Below are 26284 nucleotides of genomic sequence, written 5' to 3'. Positions count from 1 at the left end.
GCATTTTAACATCTTAATGAAAACTACACTATATTTTCATGCAGGCTGTGTCTGTCACAGCCAGGGGAGGTGTGACTAGGGCTGTATAAACAGTAACAAAAGTGATTTAACTCCGAAATGGCAAAGAATTAAGCAGTGAGACTGCAGGGGCATGATCTATACACCAAAACTGCTTCAGTACGCTCAAGTTGTTTTGGTGCTTGTCCCTTTAAATTTTGACAACTCACACTTTATAGAATGAATTGTTACATACAGCCCTAACTAAAAAGCCATGAAGGAGAGGTGGATTAATATGACAAGACTCTGGCTAGATTATCCCTATTCCTAACAAGACAAAACTAAATGCTCAGATAATATCCCACACCCAGATTATAAAGATTTGCCCCAGCTAAAACATCTTATACCAAGGCTATTCAGCTCTCCTAAATTACGTTTTATTATAAATCTTATTGTAGATGACATGCTAGATGAGACAGACGTCACATGATGTATAACATGTAGAGAGAGTAACAATGTATCAGTTTATTTCCCCCACATTCCATGTTAGGTTCAGTATAGAGACAACCGCACAGCCTGCCGGGACATTTACTGCACGCAAGATATTGAATGAGCCTTCCAACGCGCGGAACGCCGGGAATTGTAGGCTCAGGCGCGCGGGATGCCGGGGATTGTAGTTCCGAACACACAGGTCGCCGAGGAATGTCGTTTTGTGCAGTAAGTGTCGCACAGTGTATTCATTAACCCACATGGGGATCCTCCTGGGTGACTGGGGGTCCGAGCATGTACTGTCATTGTATTTAATACTATGCATGGTCACTGCAGGGATTGCATGTCAGTGGGGTGTGCTGCTTCCTGGTAGAGGACATTAATTTAATACATTATAGTTGGGTACGTGTAGGCACATACAGAATGTTTACAGCAGGACCAGTCACACACCCTCATGTCATTTAGTTTATGCTGTGACTCCAAACTTGTTGCTTTTCATCCTATTTAATCACAGGGGATAGATCAAGGCTGTCTGTTATGGCTTCAGGTTTTACATTGACTCTCATTTATTTATAAAATATTAGTAACCCTGCATGTTTTCCTGGCTGGGATCATTCATTGATGCTTATCTTACCAATGTCCTAATATCAGACCCCTGTCCCACTGTTGACACTGCAGGAAGATCGTATTAAAGGAATACTCTAAGCACTATAACCACTACACCCCATTGTATTCGTTATAGTGCCCTGACAAGCTCCCAAGCTAAGTAGCCAAAACCTCTTGAAAATCGAATGACAATCTATCTGTGGTCCGTCGGTTGCCTTCTCTTGAGCTTTGGTGCACAAGTTCTTAACTGAGTAAGTTGTCAAACTGTTAACAAGTGATTTGACCGCTTACCCTAGGAGGCCACTTACGGCACCATATCCACTGTAGTGGGTTGTAGTAGTCATGGTGCTTGGAGTGTTTAACACTTGTGCATGATCACTGTAAATGTCATACAACCTGGATATCATTTATTGGCTTCAGTAGTTTTAATGTCACATTAACAAGCTACCAAGAAGAACATATTCTTTACTCGCCAGAATATTACTAAAGTTTGATAAATAATAATTCATGTTAAATAATAATCTATGTTAAATAATATATTACCACATTCTAAAACCTTTAACTCTTGCAGCATTCAAAGTATATGTATACAAAGAGCTGCCCTGCTCAATGTTGTTTATTTTCAGTACATTCCCACCTCCTCCCCAAAGTACCCCAATGTACCCCAAGCTGCTGTTATCAGTACCTCACTGTATATTGAGTGTCTAAAGTTGTAGAAAATGTAGTTTATTTTAGTCAGATATATACCACCATATAGTTAAATAGACTTCACAAATCCCATAACTTTATGGTACCTTAAAAAGGACAGATAATGAGCTTCCCAAAGACCCCACGTTGAGCTATAAAGGAAAAGGTGCTTCATACTTACCGTAATTTTCTTTTTCTGATAATTATACATGGCAGCATTTACTCATGGGTTAGCTCCTCCCCTCACAGCAGAAAGGACAGTAAACAGAACTCTGAAACTGGTATAAATAGATCCTCCCCCTTCCCATCAGGCAGTCTTAGTAACTAGCATCACATCTTATAGTATATGGGTGGGAACGTAATGCTGCCATGAATAATGATCAGAAAAAGAAAATTACGGTAAGTATGAAGCAAAATTTCCTTTTTTCCTGACATTATTCATGGCAGCATTTACTCATGGGGAATACCCAAGCAGTATATATAGAGGGAGGGACAGAGTTCAAAAACAGCTAATAGCTATAAAACCATAATTGGGCTTCATAAATCTTAGAAGACTTTAAAAAAAGCCAAACAAGACATCAATAGGATATTGTCATACATTCTGCTCAGACAAGTAAATTAACCTAGAGGCTGCAAGGTCAGCAACCTCCTGGCATTCAATATCTGAAATATCCTGAATAACGATAGGCCATGATAGCTTAAGTTAGATAATATAGAAAGTACAGATACACCTCCTAGTGGATAGGACACACTTTTAGTGGGTAATAGTTAACAACAAAAAATTACCCTTGCACTAAATGTATGGCAGATAAGGACTCCTCCAGGTCCTCAATAGATATGGGTAAAAATGGATCTACGATACAATAATAACAGAAACAAACATAGCATAATACTGTTAACTTTTAAGGGGGAGTGGAAATTAAATAGTAGTTCACACTCACAAACCAAAATTGATTGTAGGCATATCGTATAAGACGGTGAGTATCTCAGGGTAGATGGACCATCATCATATACATGGAAAGGAATAAAAAACAAAATAGTGCAGAGTATCTTGGTAAAAGAATACACTTTAATATAAAGGCACACTTACAATGTTGAAGTGGCAAACAGGCATATAGAATCAACCGGTCTCAGGATCACAGGATGAAACACAGGATCAACTTTTCCCAGTTGGAGTAATAAAAGTAAATAAAACAGCCTAATACAAACAATAAAAAACTCTGAAACACTATAAAAAGCCCTACGCGTTTCGTTCAAATGTCCTTGAACTTCCTCAGGGGAAAAAACGTCCTTCTGTTGTAGGTATATTCGTCCATGTAGTGCTGGTGGCCCTTTTTAAATCCATCTGATTGCGGCACGCCCGTGGTCTCCTCCAATGATTAATTCGCTTCCGGGTTCGTCCGTCTGCAGTATTTCCGGGTGCGCACTGATGACGCAACCGGATATGCGACTCACGTCTATCTTCCGGAGTCATCTGTGCGTTCCACCTGATATGCGTTCCACCGCTCGTTGGGAGCAGGAAACAACCATGAATGAGAAAAATAATTTAACGATAATATGTAACAATCTTAATGATGTTTAGACATTGTAATATTTTATAAAAGGGATGCTCTTTGACTCTTATGGAAATAATTGTCGATTTTGAAAAAGATAATTTAATTGTGGTTTCTAATGAAATGACAAAATTGACTGAAACTAACACAATTGATAAAGACACTCCTGACTTTAAAAGGAAGGAGAAGATTCTCTTTGATAGAATAGAAAAGCTGGATGACAATATTGCCCAGACAAAAAATAAAAAATATCTAAGAGATAAGAATGACAAAGCTAATAACACATTTTCAACTTTGAACAAAATCGACAGAAAATTAAAATATAGAGAAAGTGGTAGACACAATTATAATAATCATAACAGAGAACGATTTGATCAAAAAAGAAATCGATCAAATTCTAGATTTAGACGGCAAACATCTCCATCAAAAAAAAACGAAAACAATAGATTTAAACCAAGAACGAGAAATGAAAGTCAAACTCAATCTGTATCAGTATCCAGAACAGAGTACAGTTATCCCTCTGCAGAAAGACCCACCGCCTCCGCACAGGCTCATGACAATCATGTAAATAGGGATTTTTTAGAGAAGGGGCGAGACCGAAAGAAAACGATAACGGAATTCTTTCCCCCCAGATCCCAAGAACTACCTCTAACAAATCGATTTATACCCCTAAGAGAAAGAAATACACCGGGGAAAAGGAGGAGAACGAGCGGAGAAATAATGGGTGTTTAAAGCTCACTAGATTGCAGGAAGAAAATTTGGGCGTGTTCAATATTTCTGAATATCCTATAACATCTCAAGAGGTCTATCTTTTAAGCAAGGGTTTGAAATTTGTCCCAGAAGAACCCCCTAACCTTTTTCAACTCTTTTTATAGATACTCAAAAATTTGTGAGGAAAATGTCTATCAAGAGATTCTTCATTAAAAAGAATAGTGAAGGGCAAATAAATGAGACATCAAGTACGGCAAGACCAATACAGAGGTTCAAACCGAAATCTAAATTTTGCCCAAACGAAAAAGGTAGTCAGATTGAAGCCTTTAATAAAATGATTCTGAGAGATTTCGAGAGGATGGGGAATAATTTACGTAGAGACAATAAACGTAAAAACTTGAGTGAATCAGAAAATAACATTCTGACTAAACTAAAAGACAGAAAGGAGTTAACTATCAAAAGCGCAGACAAGGGAGGTGGTGTGGTCGTTATGTCTACTGAGTACTACGTAACAGAGGCGTATAGGCTACTTGATGACCACCTCACCTATAAGAAATTGTCATACAATCCCAACCTAAAGTTCAACCGGGATTTGAAAGTTTTTCTCAATGATGCTAAAACACTCGGTACTTTGGAAGAAGCCGCTTTTTCTTTTATTTACTCAGAGTTCCCGAGAGTCCCCACTTTTTATTTCCTCCCTAAGATCCACAAGTGTAAAGAAAGACCCCCAGGAAGACCAATAATCAGCGGTATCGATTCCCTGACATCTAGGCTCTCTGAGTTTATAGATTTCCATCTTCAAAAATACGCTCAGGGAGCTCGGTCATATATTAAGGATACGAAACATCTCATCCAAGAATTGGAATCGATTGAATGGGATGTGGATTATGTATGGGCCACTTTGGACGTAACTTCCTTGTATACCGTGATCGATCACGATCTAGGTATAGAAGCAGTTCGAAGGAATTTAGAGAGGGACCCTGATCTCGAACCTCCTTTTTGTTCCTTTTTAGAAGAAGCCATACGGTTTATTCTCACCCATAATTTTTTCAGTTTCAACAAGGAATTTTTCTTACAAGTGAAAGGCACGGCAATGGGCACCAAGTTTGCACCAAGTTATGCCAATGTGTTTATGGACCATTGGGAACAAACATCCATCTGGTCCAATAACCCTTTTGGTGCAAACTTGGTGCTCTGGAGACGTTATATAGATGACGTCCTCGTCATCTGGCGAGGTTCTCTAGAAGAACTAAGGGACTTCTTCACCTATGTCAACAACAATTCCTTATGCTTGAACTTTACCCCAAAGATCGGTATCTCGAATATAGACTTTCTGGATCTGTCTATTTATATCGAAAATGGAGCCATCAAAACCAAAACTTTATTTAAGAACACAGACACCAATAGTTTTATTGATATCAACAGTGGGCACCATCCTAATTGGCTTAAAGGGGTTCCCAAAAGCCAGTTTATTAGGATGAGGAGGAACTGTAGTGACCTAGACTCATTTTACACACAAGCTGAAGTTTTGAAAGGCCGTTTTCTAGAAAAGGGCTACGATCCAGAGAGTTTGGATGCGGAAATTAATAGGGTGGGAAGTATCAAACGTAGTGATTTGCTTATAGACAAAAGGAAGGATATCTCTAGGAATTCTATTTTTGACTTTTCCTTTAACACACAGTACAGCTCCAAGGCCTTTGACATCCAAAGGATTATTAAAAAACATTGGGGGTTGCTGAGGGAGGATGAATATCTCAACCAGCAGATTCCCCATCTCCCCAAAGTTATTTTTAGGAGAGGAGTCAATTTAAAACAAATTTTGGCACCAAGTACCTTCAGATTGGGAAAAAGTAAACCAAAATGTAAAGAGGGTTATCATACATGTGGGAGTTGTGTCAGCTGTAATCATAAAATCAAGAGCATCACAAGCTTTGAGAGTACAGTCAACAAGAAAAAGTTTAAGATCAAAGGCAGTCTGTCCTGTTTTTCGACACATGTTGTATACCTACTCACATGTGGGTGTGGGATGCAGTATGTGGGAAGGACAGGAAGAAAGGCCAAAGTTAGATTCCAGGAGCATAGACGTAACATCAGAAATCATTTGTTAACTCACTCAGTGCCGGTGCACTGTAACAAATGCCCACTTTTCAACTTTAATACCCTACAATGTACCATCATCGAACAAGTAGCTCTAGATGATAGGGGAGGTGATTTGATGCTATTATTGAGAAAAAGAGAGGGATATTGGATACATACCATGCAACCAAGGGGACTTAACGTTGATTTTGATTTGGTTTGTTTTCTTTAATAATATTTTATTTATAATTTTTTATATATACACATTTTTGTACCTCTTTTGCCTTTAACCTGAATTATGATTGATATAGGATGGGTCAATAAGTATATATAAACATGGAGGTATACAATGCACTCTTAACTGTATTTTCATTTGTAATTTCATTTATTTATTTATATATATTTTCTCCATATTGTTATTAAGGGTTTACAGATAGATGTGAGGGAGATTTATCCCTTTTATAAAATATTACAATGTCTAAACATCATTAAGATTGTTACATATTATCGTTAAATTATTTTTCTCATTCATGGTTGTTTCCTGCTCCCAACGAGCGGTGGAACGCATATCAGGTGGAACGCACAGATGACTCCGGAAGATAGACGTGAGTCGCATATCCGGTTGCGTCATCAGTGCGCACCCGGAAATACTGCAGACGGACGAACCCGGAAGCGAATTAATCATTGGAGGAGTCCACAGGCGTGCCGCAATCAGATGGATTTAAAAAGGGCCACCAGCACTACATGGACGAATATACCTACAACAGAAGGACGTTTTTGCCCCTGAGGAAGTTCAAGGACATTTGAACGAAACGCGTAGGGCTTTTTATAGTGTTTCAGAGTTTTTATTGTTTGTATTAGGCTGTTTTATTTACTTTTATTACTCCAACTGGGAAAAGTTGATCCTGTGTTTCATCCTGTGATCCTGAGACCGGTTGATTCTATATGCCTGTTTGCCACTTCAACATTGTAAGTGTGCCTTTATATTAAAGTGTATTCTTTTACCAAGATACTTTGCAGATACTTTGCACTATTTTGTTTTTTATTCCTTTCCATGTATATGATGATGGTCCATCTACCCTGAGATACTCACCGTCTTATACGATATGCCTACAATCAATTTTGGTTTGTGAGTGTGAACTACTATTTAATTTCCACTCCCCCTTAAAAGTTAACAGTATTATGCTATGTTTGTTTCTGTTATTGTATCGTAGATCCATTTTTACCCTTAAGTTAGATAAGGATAATGCCATTTTGATATAAAATTTAAAACCAAATTGATGAACTCATCAGATCAGAACCTTGTCAAAGGCATAACAGAATGTTGGATGAGAACACACACACCATGCTTGTCACGACTACTAGTTTGGTCCAGCACGCAGAAACTATGTACACATATATACATATACATATACAAGAAAAGGAAAAATAAAAGGACAGAGCGTAAACCGGACCTTAGAATGGCCGTACTAATACGCTAGAGATAGAGAATGGTCAAAGGGAAAGCCGAGGTCAAGGAAGCCAGAAAATACACAATACCGTAAACACAAGCCTAGTCAGGGAAACCAGAATTCAGAATAACCAGGGAAAAGCCAAGATCAGGATACCAGGAAATCAGATTCACAAATATAAGCACTCTCAGGAAACGGAAACCACGACAGGGCCAGGTACTGGGGTGAGTTAGGGATTTAAATATCCCTCTCTATGCTCTGATTGGTCACAGGGCGACCTCTGACCCCAAAACGTGCGTGTGCGTTGACGTTGTGACGTCACACACACGTTAGTACAATTCTCGGGGGCGGAGCTAGAGATGGACGCGACCATGCGGACAGCGCCATCTTGGATTTGGGCGCGATGTAGGGAAGACCTGGGGGAGCGGTTGCCGGCTCGCCGACAGGCAGGTAAGCTTGTGCTGGTCGGGCACGGCCGTGTGACGTGGCGGGCTGGCGACCACAACAGTACCCCCCACTCGAAGACCGCTCACCGGGCGGGAAGGACCCGGCTTAAGAGGAAAGCGGTTGTGAAACGACCAGAGAAGACGGGGCGCATGAACCCGGTCAGCAGGAACCCAACAACGTTCCTCGGGACCAAAACCCTTCCAGTCAACAAGATAGGACAAGATACCTCTGGACATTTTGGAATCCATTATAGAACGAACTTCGTACTCCTCCTGGTCACCCACTACCAAGGGCGGAGGAGGTGTGGATATTCTAGTGTATCGATTGCAAGTAAGGGGCTTGAGTAAAGATACATGAAACGAATTGGCAATCCTCATATGAGCAGGAAGTGCCAAGGAGTAGGTCACTGGATTGATACGTCGGATGACTCGAAAAGGACCTATGTACCGAGGGGCAAATTCCATGGAAGGAACCTTAAGTTTGATATGTCGTGTGGATAGCCACACCTTGTCACCTGGATGATAGACAGGATTGGCACCCCGTTTCTTGTCAGCTTGGACTTTCGCACGTATCGAAGCCTTTTGCAGAGCTGAATGAACAGAATCCCAGGTATCATGAATAGATTCTAAACGGGTGTTTAAAGCAGGAATGTCCGTGTCTGAGAATTCAGAAGGGAAAAATGTGGGGTGATAACCCTGATTTACAAAAAATGGACTATCATTAGAAGATTCATGAGTCGCGTTGTTCCTGGCGATCTCAGCCATGGGTAAGATTGGCATTGATAAAACAACGTAAATAGGATTCTAAAGACTGATTAGCCCTTTCTGCTGCTCCATTTGTTTGAGGATGATATGCTGACGAAAAGGAGAGTTCGATACCCAATTGTTTACAAAAGGAATGCCAAAACCTAGAAATAAATTGGGTACCTCTGTCAGATACTGTGTTTTTGGGCACACCGTGCAACCGAAAGATCTCTCTCAAGAATATCTGAACGAGATCTTGAGCAGATGGTAATTTTTTAAGCGGAATAAAATGTGCCATCTTCGAGAATCTATCGATGACCATAAGGACTGTATTGAACCCGTTTGAACTGGGTAGATCCACAATGAAATCCATGGCTAAATGGGTCCATGGAGCATTAGATATGGGCAGTGGTTGTAACAGTCCAGGAGGTGATCTAGGAGGAACTTTAGAAACGGCACATATTTGACATGCCCCCACATAATCTTTGATATCGTTCCTAAGAGTAGACCACCAAAACCTCCTGGAGATAGCAGAGAGGGTTTTATGGACTCCAGGATGACCTGCTGTGAGGTTATCATGGAATAAATCAAGTACCTTTTTTCTTAATGGAGGTGACACATACAGTTTATCCGGAGGTTTTCCCACAGGTGCCTGAGTTTGATCTGCTATTATGGTACAGAAGAGTGGAGAAGACACTTCAGAAACTGTGGTGGCAATGAGGCATTCTGGAGGTATGATAGGAAATATCTCTTGTTCAGGAACTTCATCTGTCTCAAACTGTCTAGAAAGTGCATCTGCCTTTGTGTTCTTAGTTCCAGGCCTATAAGTAATTACGAAATTGAATCGGGAGAGGAACAATGACCATCTAGCCTGACGAGAGGACAATCTCTTAGCGTCCCCAATATAAGCTAAATTCTTATGATCGGTAAAGATCAAAAGTGACTCTTTGGAACCTTCCAAGAGATGCCTCCATTCCTTAAGGGCAAGTACAATGGCCAAAAGTTCCCTATTCCCTATGTCATAGTTCTTCTCTGCAGGTGTGAGTTTGCGAGAGTAAAATCCACAGGGATGTAAAGGCGTATCAGGACTTTCTCTCTGAGACAGAATGGCTCCAACTCCTGTTTCTGATGCATCCACTTCCAGAATAAATGGCTTGGTTGGATCAGGATGGGTCAGGACCGGTGCTGAGGAAAATAAAGATTTTAACTGTTCAAATGCCTCTCTTGCTTCTTTGGGCCATGATATGCAATTTGCTTCTTTTTTGGTTAGATTGGTAATAGGATAAATAACAGAAGAAAACCCCTTAATAAATTTGCGGTAGTAATTCGCAAAACCTATAAAGCGTTGTGTAGCTTTAAGGCCCTTGGGCAACGGCCACTGTAAGACTGCCTCCAGCTTGCAGGGATCCATCTGGAAACCAGACGGAGATATAACATATCCAAGGAATTTTATCTCCGTTTGGTCAAACTGGCATTTCTCCAGTTTACAGTAGAGACCGTTCTTTAACAGGGTTTTGAGTACTGCTCTCACATGTTCGTGATGTGTCTCTAGGTCTGGGGAATAGATGAGAATGTCGTCCAGGTACACTAGAACGAACATGTGGAGATACTCTCTTAGGACATCGTTAATAAAATCCTGGAATACCGCTGGAGCGTTGCATAATCCAAACGGCATAACCAGGTATTCGTAATGTCCCATTCTAGTATTAAATGCGGTCATCCACTCGTGACCGTCCTTAATCCTGACTAGGTTGTACGCACTTCTGAGATCGAGCTTAGTGAAGACTCGAGCTCCTTTCAACCTGTCGAATAACTCTGATATAAGGGGAATAGGGTAGGCGTTTTTTATTGTAATCCTATTCAAACCCCTATAGTCTATACAGGGGCGTAGGTCTCCTTCTTTTTTAGAGACAAAGAAGAACCCAGCCCCGGCGGGTGAGGAGGACCTACGGATATGACCCTTTCTGAGAGCATCCTTTATATACTCCTCTAAGCAAAGATTTTCTTGGGGGGATAGAGCATAAACTCCTCCCTTTGGAGGCATAGTACCTGGTAATAAATTTATGGTACAGTCATAGGGTCTGTGTGGAGGCAACCCCTCCGACTGGGCCTTGTTGAACACCTCCTTTAAATCCAAATACTGCGGCAGTATCTGCGTGGTCAGGGGAGGTGCAATGGGAACATTGATGGTACCAATTGGTTGTGGTATCTGCTTTAAGCAAACACCTTTGCATCTCTCACCCCAACTCACAATCTCTCATTCAACCCAATCTAAACATGGATTGTGTTTCAGGAGCCAAGGGAAACCGAGTATTATCGGACATGTAGGTGAAGATAGGATTTGAAAAACCATATCTTCAGAGTGAAGAATACCCACTGAGACAGTGATTGGCAGAGTTTCGTGTGTGATGAAAGGCTGAGTAAGAGGCCTTCCATCAATGACCTCGACTGCTATAGGTCTATCTTTCTGTCTTAAGGGCAGGAGATACTTTGCAGAGAATTCTTTGTCTAGACTCAGCTGGGCCTCATGTATGCAGTGGACCGCTATCATCACTTCAGAGAGAGAGAGAGAGAAAGATAGGTCAGACCCTTTGTTTCTGAAGTAGGTACCCAGGCTGGCAATTCTTACAGATGTGCTGTTTGCTGGGTCTTCAGGGATAAGAGGCTGAACCCTGGCCTGGCTTCATGTAGGCAGTATATCACATTCATCCCCTGAGTGGGTACCCAAGCTGGCCTGTTGCTGGGTCTTCAGAGATAAGAGGCTGAACCCAGGCCTGGTTTCCTGTAGGCAGTATATCACATTCATCCCCTGACAGGGTACCCAAGCTGGCCTGTTGCTGGGTCTTCAGGGATAAGAGGCTGAACCCTGGCATGCAGTGGACCATTTTCATCCCTTAAGGGAGAGGTTGGGTCCGACCCCCGGTCACTAAAGGGGGTACCCAGGTTTGCAGTATTAACAACTTCAGGGCTTAGAGGCTGAACCCCGGCATGGCTACAAAAATATTGCCTGGTGAGCATAAAAGAAAAAGTCTAGGCCTGCATAAGCAGACTCCTTCCAAACTGCTGTGAAGGACAGGAAAAAAGACTGCCTGATGGGAAGGGGGAGGATCTATTTATACCAGTTTCAAAGTTCTATTTCCTGTCCTTTCTGCTGTGAGGGGAGGGGCTAACCCATGAGTAAATGCTGCCATGAATAATGTCAGGAAAATAGCACTTATGGGAAAGATTATGTCCAATCCACAATTGCCCTAAATATACTATGGAGTGTAGTTCCTAGTAATTCCTACATTTGATGAAACCATTGACTCAGGAGAGGTGGAAAATTTATGATTTTATATTAAGTGACCATGTATTATTCTATACAAACAAGCAATCTTACACGTACTCTTACTGTTATATTCATAATTACTGCCCAGGCAGTGAAAATGTGGCTGTACGTCTGTGTTGTTGAATTTAACGTTGTGGGTTGCTCTATCTCATGCAAAGGCCATTTTCATTGAATTTTTGGACTGGCCTTGGGTCTCCACATGCAGGTGGCATAAATCCCTCTGTTAAAGCACGTAGTAAAACATGTTTAAGACCTGAGTGTGCCTAGCCAAATGGCAAGTTAATTGCGTATTTTGCCTATTCTCTGCATTCTCGCGCACTCTGTTTTAGGTCTGTATTCTGACTGCTCTATGTTCACAGTGAATCCTCTGACCCGTGCTTGTTGCATGAGATGATGTATCAGATGGTCGGCCCGGAATTCTGAGAGGAAGCCAATATCTTGATTGAGGAGAGCCGAGTTTGTCTTGAGAACAATGCCACCCTGGTATCACATGAACGTCTGAGTGACCAGAATTGGTGAGTGTATTGAAATACACAGGAGGAAAATGGATACCTTAGTTCATTAATGGCCTACAACTATAACATGTGGTGGTGGAAAAATTTAAAATAAAAATAAAACCCTATTTAGGGGAGATTCCCGACACTGTGAGTGACAGATTGGAAGGTGCAAAGACAAACATTTGGTTGCCTGCCTGAACAGGTTGAACTAGGCATGGCTGATACTGAACAGCTCTCATTGGCTGAGCGCATTCAGCTGACAGCCAATGAGTGCAGCTCTTCATCGCCCTGCTTAGTTCAGGGGAACAAACAATATTCTCTTGAATGACAATCCTGGAAGCAGGAGGTGTGGGCGCATGCTCTTGGTGGGACTCTGGTACCGAGCCAAATTAAGAGTGCCCAGTGCAGGATGCTAGATTGGACCTCCTCCTAGAGCCCTGGCTGCTATTGTTCTGTTAATGGAGTTTTGTGTGTGAGTGGGGTTCAGTGTATAGATGATGATGATGCTGAGCGCATTGGTGGGGATGTGGAGTTTCCTTGTGAGTGTGTGGTGGCTGAATTGTGTGTGTGGAGGGGAATCCACACACAATTTTGTATGTGGAGGGAGTGTTGAGGAAGCAAGTTGAGTTTGTGGGGAAGCCTTCCAACACATATTTTCCTTTCTTTCTTTTGGTTTAGTAGATTTCTATGGTGAGAGATCGGTGTCTTCATGCAGAGCTTAAAGACACTGAATGTCAGTCCTGCATAGATTGCAGGACCACACCAGGAAAAGCCCCTAGTGACTGTCTGAGAGACATCCACTACATATGGCCTTAGGGAAAAAATTAAACTAGGGATTGACCTATATCATTTTCTTTAGCCAATACCAATTATTGGTGGCATTTCGGGCTGATTGCCAATAACTGATATCGATATATTGCGTGTTTCTAGGGGGGAGGGGGGAAGGGGGGAGGAATAGATAAACAAGCTGGTTTGCAGGAGTTGGGGGTGGCATAGATGGTAGGTCGGTAGATGAGTTGGTGGGCTGGAGTGGAAGGGGTGGGTAGATTATTTGGTGGCCAGGATTGTGGGGATTGGGCAGATGAATTGGTGGGTAGGAGTGGGGGTTGGGAAGATAAGTTGGTGAGCAGGTGGGGGGGTGGGTGGTTGGGTAGATGAGTTGGTGGGCAGGTGTTGGGGGTGGGTGGCTTGGTAGATGAATTGGTGGGCAGGAGAGGGAAGTTGGGTTGATGGGTTGGTGGGCAGAAGTGGGGGGGTTGGGTAGATGAGCTGGTGGGCTGGAATGGGGGGTTGGGTAGATGAGCTGGTGGGCAGGAATGGGGGCAGGAGGGAGGGATTGGGTAGATGAGTTGGTGGGCAGGAGGGGGGATTGGGTAGATGAGTTGGTGGGCAGGAGTGGAGGGATTGGGTAGATGAGTTGGTGGGCAGGAGTGGAGGGATTGGGTAGATGAGTTGGTGGGCAGAAGTGGGGGGGTTAGGTAGATGAGCTGGTGGGCCGGAGAGGGGAGTTGGGTAGATGAGTTGGTGGGCAGGTGTGGGGGAGTGGGTAGATGAGTTGGTGGGCAGGTGTTGGGTAGATGAGTTGGTGGGCAGGAGTGGAGTGGAGTGGGGTGGGTAGATGAGTTGGTGTTCAGGAATGGGGGGTCGGTAGATGAGTTGGTGGGCAGGTGTTGGGTAGATGAGTTGGTGGGCAGGTGTTGGGTAGATGAGTTGGTGGGCAGGTGTTGGGTAGATTATTTGGTGGGCAGGATTGTGGGGATTGGGCAGATGAATTGGTGGGTAGGAGTGGGGGGTTGGGAAGATAAGTTGGTGGGCAGGTGGGAGGGTGGGTGGTTGGGTAGATGAGTTGGTGAGCAGGTGTGGAGGGGTGGGTAGATGAGTTAATGGGCAGGTGTTGGGGGTGGGTGGTTTGGTAGATGAGTTGGTGGGTAGGAGGGGGAAGTTGGGTTGATGAGTTGGTGGGCAGAAGTGGGGGGTTGGGTAGATGAGCTGGTGGGCAGGAATGGGGGGTTGGGTAGATGAGTTGGTGGGCAGGAGTAGGGGGGTAGATGAGTTGGTGGGCAGGATGGAGGGTAGATGAGTTGGTGGGCAGGAGTAGGGGGTAGATGAGTTGGTGGGCAGGAGTAGGGGGTAGATGAGTTGGTGGGTAGGAGTGGGGATTAGGTAGATGAGTTGGTGGGCAGGAGTTGGGGAGTAGATGAGTTGGTGGGCAGGAGTGGAGGGATTGGGTAGATGAGTTGGTGGGGGAGTGGGTAGAGTTGGTGGGCAGGTGTTGGGGGGTGGGTGGTTGGGTATATGAGTTGGTGGGCAGGAGTGGAGTGGGATTGGTATATGAGTTGGTGGGCAGGAGTGGGGGGATTGGACAGTGAGTTGGTGGGCAGGAGTGGGGGGATTGGACAGTGAGTTGGTGGGCAGGAGTGGGGCGTTGGGTATATGAGTTGGTGGGCAGGAGTGAGGAGGTTGGGTATATGAGTTGGTGGGCAGGAGTGTGGAGGTTGGGTAAATGAGTAAGGGGTGACATGCCACCTTTTTATCTGTTGGCTGGACACGGAAGATGGCGTGCTGTGAAGGTAAGTAGCATATGTTATAGTCAATATCGGTAACTTTGAAGACTGATTCAGATTAGAAAAATGCTGAATATCGTCTCTAATAATCGTCCAAATTGATAATCGGTTGATCCCTAATGTGTCTCAGAAAAGGAAGTGTTTACAATTGTCGGTGTGCAGGGACAGACTGTTTGCACCAGAACCACTACATTAAGCTCTAGTGTTCCTTTAACAAACTGTAAGAAAAATGAGAAAAGAAAAAAAAAGTCACTAGTTTATTATAACTAATCAGCAGAATATAATTGGTGTACCCATCACTAATAGCTATACTTGTTTGTTGTTGTTGGTTTTATTTTGGTCACATTACACAAATAATCACTGTTTTATAATCATCGTATGGTCTTTGATTCCATTTCATATACGGACTATAGTCCACAGATTATAAATCATCTTTAATTCAATGGGGAAACCTTTTGTCTACCTTATGTAACAAACAAACAAACAACACACTATAACATTCAGTGTAAGTGTTACTCCAGAAAATCTGTCTTTTAAAGACTATTCTAGTTAGAATTAGACCACTGTTGCAAACATGGGTTTTCGTTTCCATACAGAATGATTATATTTAATAGTAGTGTAATAGTTTAAAAATAAAAACTTTATGGAATTTGCAATCAGTCACGATAAAAAAGTCTGATTCCTTGTTCTTTAAATTAAGTATTCCTATTTATTTATTTTTTTTCAAATTTTTTTTTTTTTTGTAAGTTAAACAGATGTTGGTTTGTTTGTCCTCTTTCTACAGGTGTAACATGATGGACATTTCTTCCAGCAGCTCTAACCCGGCCCAGGACAGTTGTCCATCATCCCTTGTGCCGTCAAGCGATACAACCTCAGGTTTACCTTTTAGTGCACATGTCCTTGTGGGTGTTACAGGAAGTGTGGCTGCTTTGAAACTGCCTAATCTGGTGTCTGGCCTCTTGCAAATACCAGGGGTATGTCAAACTGTTTGTTCTAGTATATCTAAATCTCTTTATTTTTTTTTATCTTTAATTTTCAGACTTGTCTCTGAGCTTATAGCATTTGTAACCATAGTGAGCTCTTCCCCATACAATTAAAGGATCCTTGTATATGGTGTGTAAATTAACCTTCTAAAATGGATGATGGGACAAAGATAGTTACATTTAATTTAGATTTTGATGAATTTCTGGTACATTTACCAGACGGAGGAAGATCAGTCTGGAGCTGTATATATTCAATGGTCCTTGGGGAGGGGTGTGATGGAGACGAACCCCTATATTCAATATAATGAGCATCTATTGTTTAATGAACTGTGCAACATCATAAGTGGTTTGTTACAAAATAGACAGAATAGTTGGTACTTGCCAAACATCCGTAAACCATTAAACAATCGACAGGCACTCCCACTTGTCCCAACTTCATAATGCCCATTGTTCGGAGGTATTAAAACGCAATGTACACGGATAATATATTATTCCAGTCACAGTGCTTTAGATTACACCTTGTCAGAACTGATAATCTGGCATGATGGCAAATGTGGCTTTGTAGTAGTATTAGAGTCAAAAAAACACTGGTGACATACGGTAAGTACTGTTCTCGTGTCCTTGTGTAGATGTACGATCCTTAATGTGCAGAGATCCTAATTGGTACAGTCTCAGGTCTGACCACAAAGTGGAATTTTAGTACTCGGTCTGGCATTTGTAGAGATGAATTAAGAATGGCTTCTGCAAATCCGAGTAAGAGTCCTTTATGCTTTTTGGTAGAGAATTCACTCGTTGAACTTATTTATATCCATCTACATTATTCAGTCTCTTTAGTTTGTGTAACAAAAAAACAAGTAGAAAATGGCGCTGACGTAATATTTACAGTTCAATATAAATAAAATCTAAAGCAGCACTATATACTGTGAAGAAGCTCCACTCACATAAGATACAAAAAATAAAGTGCGCTGTGCCTTTAAGACCAAAAGCAATTGACAAATACCAAATACAAGTGGATAATATTCATATAAACATCAAAAATAAAATTAAAGTGCACTGTGCATTTAAATCAATAGCTAAATAATATGAATATCACATACATGTGTAATAGCATAAGTGACTAGTGCTAATACAAAAACAAAAATGTTTACAGTGCACTAGTGATAAAAAAAACCTCATAGATATGAGCAATATAGGGACAAAATATTAATACCTCACTTTTGAGAAAATTCTTGAAATTGCTTCTGCCAGAAGTTCTCAAAAGAAAAAAACAAAACTAAATTCATAGGGCAATATGCATAAATTATAAATATTGTGAATATAGATTATAAACACTCAGAAGAGTAGAGCAATTAAGTCTGCTCTGGACTGTGTTGGCATCTCAGATAATGTATAGAGGCTTGAGGCTGCAATGAAAATAAAGATCCTTTATTAGACACTCCAATAATTAAAAGCAGTTGTCAGGCTTGTAAATCCTCTTTGCATATCTCCTCCTCACAAGTGTAGCTAAGTCCCAAATGCTTGCGCCGCTTATCTCCAGGCTTTAGGGGCTGTATACACTTTCACTTGTTCCGGGAGGCGGGGCTAACGGCCTCTGAACGTAATGACGTTAGAGCGTGATGACGCGTTTCGCCGACGTGCTCGGTTTCATGAACGTCGCACTTGTGAGTGTTTATAATCTATATTCACAATATTTATTATTTATAATATTATATTTTTTTATTAGCACTAGTCACTTATGCTATTACACATGTATGTGATATTCATATTATTTAGCTATTGATTTAAATGCACAGTGCACTTTAATTTTATTTTTGATGTTTATATGAATATTATCCACTTGTATATGGTATTTGTAAATTGATTTTGGTCTTAAAGGCATAGCGCACTTTTTTTTTTTTAGGTTTGTGTGTCTGCCTGTATTCTAACAGTGCAGTTATATATATATATATATATATATATATATATATATATATATATATTTATTTTGTTATAATTTTTATATATTGATCTCTTTTCCAGGTACAGGTTAAAGTTGTGAGCACAGAGAGAGCTAAGCATTTCTACAACGTACATGACCTATCTGTTACAGTATATAGTGACCAGGATGAATGGGAGGTGAGTGTTTTTGGGTCAGATCTATTATTATTATGTTTAGCGCCCGGGCCGGCCCAAGACATTATGCTGCCTGGGTTCAAGGATGAAATACTGCCACACCCCTCCCGCCGCACTAAAAGCATGCCAACATCCATTATGTTATGCAATGTGTGAAGTGAATGCATTGTGTGTAGTGAATGCATTGTGTGTGTCATGGATGCTGTGTCTGTTTTTGTGTCATGAATGTAGTGTGTATTGAATGCAGTGTGTATGCACTACATTGTCTGTGTGTGGAGAAGTGTGTGCAGTGTGTGATGGATGCAGTGTCTGTGTAGTGGATGTAGTGTTTGCATAGTGGATGCAGTGTCTGTGTAGTGCATATAGTGTTGAATAAGTGCTGGGGGGTGAGCAGTTTAAGTTATTTGAGTTCTGGAAGGGGTGGAGGGCAGTGTGTAGGAAGGTGGCAGTGTGGGCGGGCAGACTGTGGGAGTGCAGGGTGTGGAGGGACAGGCTGTGGTGGACCAGGGTATGGGAGTGCAGGGTGTGGTGGGGATAAGCTGTGGCGGCAGGCTGTGAGGGACATGGTGTGGGGGTGCAGGCTGTGGGGGATGGATCAAGATGTTGAGGTACAGGCTGTGGGTGGGCAGTCTGTAAGGGATGGGGCAGGGTGTGGGGGTGCAGGCTGTGGGGGATGGAGCAGGATGTAGGTGGGCAAGCCGTGAGGGACATGGTGTGGGGATGCAGGGTGTGGGGAGAAGGGTATGGTGGTGCAGGCTGTGGGGGATGGAGCTTGGTGTGAGGGACAGAGTGTGGGGGGGCTGGCTGTAAGGCATGGGGCAGGCTGTGGGGGGTGGTGAAGGGTGTGTGGGGTGGGGAGGCTGTGACAAACCTCTCCACATTGGCATACCATTTTCCTGGTGATTCAGTTGGATTGCTAGCCTGTCTGAAGCTCTGCCGGGTGTGAGCTGCAGACCACGGCAGTGGCAGTATGGAGTTCTCGAGTGCTCCGGTCCGAGTGTTGTCGCGGGAATCCACAGCAACACTCTGTTAGCTCGCGAGACTTCCGTCATATGGTCTGTAGCTAACCCGCGGAGCGGCAGACTGGAGGTTCTACTCGGGCAGACTGAGCGGAGGGGCCCCAGGTCAGCCTGCCTTAATGATTAGAGAGCCGCCTTTGCTGCACATATATATTTGCAGCTGGGGTGGCAAAATGCCGCCCCTGTTAAAGTGCCCCCTGGAGACATGGCCCCAGTACGTCCTATGGACGGGACGGCCCTGTATAGCGCCAACATATTCTGCAGCGCTGTACAATCATAGAATGGAGACAATTAACAAGTAGTTGACAAGCCAAATATTAACAGATACAAGAGGTTTGGAAGGCCCTGCTCAAACGAGCTTGCAATCTATGACCGGTCAGTTATCATGTTATCTTAGATGACTCCAGAAACTGGTCTGGCTAGTAGGGAGAGAATTAGATGATGTCAGAGGATGCTAATATAGTGGGTAGAAAAAGAGACATTTATATTGAGGGGCAAGTATCTTGATATATGGCAGAGATGGGTTGAACTCTCAATTAAGTGGTCTGGATGATGTAACCCTCTAATATAAAACTTTGCAGTTTTATAGATACGGCAATGTCTTGATTGAAGGGACTTCCTGAAGGCTACTAGAGGTGCTACATTTGGAAAAACCAAGTCCCTATGTATCATTGTTATTATTATTATTATTATTATTATTATTATGTTATTTATATAGCGCCCTCAAATTCCGCAGCTCTTTACAAGGGGTGGACGAACAGACATGTAGTTGTAACCAGACAAGTTGGACACACAGGAACAGAGGGATTGAGGGCCCTGCTCAATGAGCTTGCATGCTAGAGTAGGGGTAAAATGACACAAAAAGGTAAGGATAGTATTAGACTAGTGACCGTTGCAAGAGAGGAATCAGTCGGGAGCTATTAACAGTTCAATTAATATGCTTTTATGAAGAAGTGGGTTTTTAACGATTTTTTGAAGGAGGAGACTGGGTGAGTATCTAACGGAGGAGGGAAGCGAGTTCCACAAAAACGGTGCAGCCCTTGAGAAATCTTGAAGGCGAGCATCAGAGGTGGGAGTACGGACAGAAGATAGACGTAAGTATCATAGGGAAACATTGGATTTAATACTTCTAGACAGACCCTAAACATCCTTCCCTTGCAATGACCAAGTGAAACTCATAGGAAAACATCAAATTCAATGCTTTCCTGAGGAGCTTTGGACTGAACATTCATCGTACAAGTGACATAAAACTTTTTTAATTTAAAGTAATTTTTAATGTGCGCATTGTATTAAAGGGACACTATAGTCACCTGAACAACTTTAGCTTAATGAAGCAGTTTTGGTGTATAGAACATGCCCCTGCAGCCTCACTGCTCAATCCTCTGCCATTTAGGAGTTAAATCCCTTTGTTTATGAACCCTAGTCACACCTCCCTGCATGTGACTTGCACAGCCTTCTATAAACACTTCCTGTAAAGAGAGCCCTATTTAGGCTTTCTTTATTGCAAGTTCTGTTTAATTAAGATTTTCTTATCCCCTGCTATGGTAATAGCTTGCTAGACCCTGCAAAAGCCTCCTGTATGTCATTAAAGTTCAATTTAGAGATTGAGATACAATTATTTAAGGTAAATTACATCTGTTTGAAAGTGAAACCAGTTTTTTTTTCATGCAGGCTCTGTCAATCATAGCCAGGGGAGGTGTGGCTAGGGCTGCATAAACAGAAACAAAGTGATTTAAAGGGACACTCCAGGCACCCAGACCACTTCTGCCCATTGGAGTAGTCTTGGGACCAACTCCCACTACTCTTAACCCTGCAAGTGTAATTATTGCAGTTTTTTATAAACTGCAATAATTACCTTGCAGGGTTAAGTCCACCTTTAGTGGCTGTCTACTAGACAGCCACTAGAGGGCACCTCCTGGTTCCTAGCACAGGAAACCTGTGCTAGAGCGACGCTGGACGTCCTCACACTGTGTGAGGACCTCCAGCGTCGCTCATATCCCCATAGGAAAGCATTGAAATGCATTTTCAATGCTTTCCTATGGGGAGCGCTAATGCGCATGCGCGGCATTGCCGGGCATACGCGTTAGGTCTCCACGGCCGGTAGACGGGATCAGTCTCGCCCACCGGCCGACGCAGTCAGAAGGAGGAGCGGCGCGGAGGGAGAAGTGCTGCCTCAGGTAAGTTACTGAAGGGGTTTTCACCCCTTCAGCAACCGGGGATTGGGGGGTGGGAGGGAGAGGGGACCTGCAGTGCCAGGAAAACTGATTGTTTTCCTGGCACTGGAGTTTCCCTTTAACTCCTAAATGACAGTGAATTGAACAGTGAAATTGCAGGGGAATGATCTATACACTAAAACTGCTTTATTTAGCTAAAGTAATTTAGGTGACTATAGTGTTCCTTTAACTAATGTATTTATATAGTATAATACTAATGTATTTCTAATGCTATAGTGTTCATTTAAATATAACCAACAGATTAGTGTTAATATGGGTGAATTAAAAGTGCAAAAATATTCTTAATTAAATACCCTTGGGTGTCTACTTTCTGCAAATATGTACTTTTGTGTAGCAGTTTATGAATTTTAATAAACTTATAGGCTCCTTATGCCAATTTAAAAAAAAAAAAAACAGATAAAATTCGTATCGTGTAAAATCTTTTTTATTGGAATAAGAGAATTTTTTAATGACAAGCTTTCAGGAGAACCTCCCTTTCTCAAGTCTGAAGCATTTCTGAGCAAGACGACACATAGAATTCAAAGTTGAGTTGTGATGCAGGGGTTAAAGCGACAGAGTGCAGATAAGACACAGGTTTGTTAGAAAATAGACCACATTCTCGCAGAGGGTCATAAATATCTTTCTGAAGATCAGAGTGAGGGGGGAGAGGGAGAAAAACCAAGCAGACAGTGCAGAAGGCATAACACTTTATACATACACACACATCTATATATACAAACAAACGCATAAACACATACATACATGCACATGAACTCATATACACAAATATAAATGCACAGTCACATATATAAGCATACATGTATAAGAGTATGAGAAAGCATAGGTCTACACATAGTACTTTGTATATTGATAGAATAAACATATTGGAAAGCAATTTAAAGTGTTGACACATATGACAGAACAGTAAGATAATGTGGGGGAGTATGCCAAATTTGACAAAGATTTATCTTTAAAACCTTAATTCACTCCTTGAAATATTTGTCCAGGAAAATTTAAAATATGGGTTTAATTCAACGACATACTGACCATTTTTAGCAAGCAGGACTAGTAAGGGAGTCTATCTTGAGTTTATTTATTAGCACCTTATTGTGTAGAAATTATTATAAATAAGCAAAATCAGTGCACAAATTGCACTCCATTTTTAAAAATATTTAAAAAATATTTTATTCCGAGTTAATGGTGTTACATATACATACAGGGTATCAATATAAAGACCTACCTGTCCTTTAAAAACAATACGTAGTATGTATGGGTGCACTTTAAGATTAAGCATTACCTTAAGGTGGAAAACCATATTGCAAAAATATCGAAAAGTCACGTTTCCAAAAGGAAAAAAGCTACGATCACTTATTGCATAACGGAGCACTGCTGTAGTATTTATAGTGGTAGATGTGTATTGCGCTATCCCCCTGTAAGGGTGGAATCTATTTGTGAATAGTTAAATACTTACGTCTGTTCTGCCAAGGACATCTGAGCTTATTCCGGTGAACCCCTTACTGGGGAGTGGTGCCAAGATACTCCGGGCACCATAACAACTACAGGGGGTAATTTGAGACTTATCTGCAAAAATAAATTTCAGGCAGTTTTCTTATGTTAACCCATATTTTACTTGAAATTTAAAGGTATACAACAAATGACAGCATGTAACAATCCATTTTGACAACAGATATTCAATTTTCATACAAGAAATTTAAGGCATGACTAAATTAATGGAAATTTTCTTTGACCATCAGTTCTTTGAAGATCGAAAATGAAAAAAACTAAAATGGAATAATCATAAAGGCAATATGCAGATTATCTTGTTTTTATTTATAGACCTTTTATCAGTTTTGCATTGTAAACTATTGATTTTCCTTACAAATTACAAAGCCTTTAAATGGAATCTGGTTGTAAACCGTAGAATGCCAAGGTCTATTCTGTAGATATAATATGCTGGTTAGGCTTTGAAGGTTTGCTGTATGGTTACATCAGTTTGAAACATGCAAGAACACTTTTATGTTGATTTATACAAAAATAAATACTACCTTCCTCACACATTTTATTTGTCCCTTTAAACATAGCCGGATAACCTGTTAGAGGTCCCTCTAGGGCCCAGGCTCGGACGGGGGCCCAGAGCTCTGGCTCTGAGCAGGTTGCAGTGGGCAAATATGCAAATAATCAAACAGTACGTAGTAATCAAACATTACATAGTAATCAAGCAGTACATAATACCTTGTGGTTAACTCTGTCTATGGTTTACCGTAGTGTGCAGCAAATTGGAGGGAGAGGCTGACCAACCTCACTGACACAAGGTTGACTATTTATGCTTATTATACAGATTTTGTTATGGAGAAATTGTTATGATTTGGATAGCGTAATTTTTACAGTAGTGGTACTCTGGAGTACCGGTTGGACTGATCTCCATGTGTCCCAGGCGGTCCATAGTTTACTATATGTTCGTTCGTAACAATGTTGATCATCTATATCTGAGATTAGTCTAGACAAGGACGGGCATTGTGTGGACTTCCATGCCCTTGAGATTAATTTTTGGGCGTACAGTAGTATGTAGTAGATAAGCTTCCGTTTAAACTTGGGTATCCCTTTCGGGAGGATCTTGGTTACACAGATCTGTGGATTAAGGGGTAGTTTGAGTTCCGTCGTGGTTTCAGGGAGGTTGTGGACAGAGGTCCAAAAGGGTCTAATGGATGGACCTTTTCACCATATATGGAGGGCATGTCCCTCTGCTATTCAACATCTCCAATAGGTGGGGGGGCTATCTAAGTAAATTTTGTGGAGACATGTAGGTACTATGTACCACCTATAGATTACCTTCCTCTGTTCCAACAGTGTGGAGGATTTAGTCATTTGGCCAGTGTCCTGGAATAAAATGTTCCATTGTTGCGGGGTAATGTCTAATTCCAAATCTGTGTTCCACTGTTGTGCCATTTTTGTATTGGGGAATGGGAGGTGATTTACAAGCTTTTGGTAACACGTGGAGATGGGTTAGATTCAACTTATTTAAGGTTGCAGTATGATTTGTGCGTTAATGTCTTCGAAGATGAATAAGAACGTGCAGTTTAAATCTTCAGGTCACTTAAACTCTAAGGGCTGTAGAATGTGGATTGTTTGGAATGAATGATTGAGAGACATAATAGTTTGTATGGTTCTTTTTTTCTCCGGTTTCCCTGCACAGTTTCCTAATCACTGTAGCTATAAGCTCCACTCCCTCCGTGACAGACAACACACAAGGAAAGTATATGTTGGGGAAAAAATGTTTTACCTATGCATTGCTTAGTGAATATTCCCCTTGACATACAGAGCTATACATTTGATGTTACAGGTGAAAGGGTTAATCGACTTCTCTTTAACTGCCTCAGTTCTCGAACCTCCAGTCTCCAAATCAATTGATGGAGCTCTTGTTAGCAAAAGACACAGACTCGAAAGTGCTTAACAAAAAGTCTCAATGAGTATATTTTCAGGGCTAGCATTTATACACAGTTTGTCACGCACGCAGCGAGATCTATCGCTTCTTTATAGTTAATAGTACATACTTGTGTAGCAGTAGAAGATAAGCATTTGAATAAAGACAGAACAGGAACATCCTGAGGTCGCACATCCTCTAGAAGGAAGACCATGGTACAAAATACATCTGCCAAAGTCAGCATAATTATTTCAAACATTATTTTAAAGCATATAAAGCAAAAAGAGTTTTACTATTTCATATCCTTACATTCAGCACTAATGATTATAAACCTTATCTAAGCATAAAATACATATGAACAAGAAACGTTAACTACTTCACATCCTTGAAGAAAAAGAATAAAGTGATCCTAGGACAAAAAGTCCAGGAAACACTAATGAGATATAGATCTGAGTGACCTGTTACTTTAAAATATAAATCGTTTATTAGTATACAAAAACATGAACAAAAGATAATAAACAAAAATAAATAAATAAACACACTCTAATAGAGAGAGAGAAGATATAAGAAGCCCAGGGAGCTAAAGGGGGAGCCATTGCGTATGGCTGCTGTAGTTCGGGTCTGTGTAGGAGCTGTACGTGCCAGTATCCTTGGCAACGCAGTACACATGCGTCTCCATGATCGGCACTTCGCTCCGCCCCCATAGTATCTTCTCCCTCTTCCGATTGGAACGGACTTATGTGACTGACGGAAGTGAGGACCTATTGGAGTGGCAGACGTATACACATAACGCCGCCTACACTCACCGCTGATTGGCTCAAAATGTGCCGCTAAACATATTTAACACGAGTTCGTGTGCAGTTCCTCGTTGATAGCCTTTGAGAAAGGCGCTTGTTATAGCGCCGAAATGCGTTAGGCAGATAATGATTTTATAATCACAGCACTTTTTATTTTCTTTGACACTGTTTGGGGTGTGTATTTAGGGAAAGAGGAGTGGAAACCTGTTTGGAGCGTTATGTAGGGAAAGTGTGAGCCTGCTCTCGTTAGATGGCGTTTTTTCACTGAGGATCTATTTTATTATATTAGTCAGTGTGGGTTACTATGTTACATTGAGTAACAACTGGTCTAATTAGTATCCTTTAGTGTAGCCATTACTAGGGCTGGAGTGTCTTTCTACTATTAGTCTTCACTATAGCTTATGTACGTTTGTTTGAGAGTATCTCTCTTTTACTATTTTCTTTGTGGACTATTTATAGCTATGTACTATAGACACCTCCTATTGTTCCCTGTTTATGGCTCCCACTTTAGCTCCCTGGGCTTCTTATATCTTCTCTCTCTCTATTAGAGTGTGTTTATTTATTTATTTTTGTTTATTATCTTTTGTTCA

The 26284-nt window shown here is 41.5% G+C and overlaps 1 protein-coding gene across 2 annotated transcripts in view; it reads left to right on the top strand.

Moving 5' to 3' along the window:
- Positions 1-662: 662 nt before the first annotated feature.
- PPCDC (phosphopantothenoylcysteine decarboxylase) overlaps positions 663-26284 on the top strand; it is a 45995-nt gene continuing 20373 nt past the window's right edge. The window contains exons 1-4 of one of the 2 annotated variants that reach the window (XM_063445875.1): positions 663-714; positions 12418-12603; positions 15934-16123; positions 18152-18247. In XM_063445875.1, the coding sequence (XP_063301945.1) occupies positions 15941-16123; positions 18152-18247 (279 nt within the window). In that variant the 5' untranslated portion in view covers positions 663-714; positions 12418-12603; positions 15934-15940. The remainder of the gene's footprint in view (positions 715-12417; positions 12604-15933; positions 16124-18151; positions 18248-26284) is intronic. The other variant, XM_063445876.1, reaches the window with a different exon arrangement.

Source organism: Pelobates fuscus, chromosome 3 (assembly GCF_036172605.1).
Source record: "Pelobates fuscus isolate aPelFus1 chromosome 3, aPelFus1.pri, whole genome shotgun sequence".
Classification (NCBI taxonomy): Eukaryota; Metazoa; Chordata; class Amphibia; order Anura; family Pelobatidae; genus Pelobates; species Pelobates fuscus.
The sequence above is the reverse complement of the archived record's forward strand: the minus strand, read 5'-3'. Positions and strand labels throughout refer to the sequence as shown.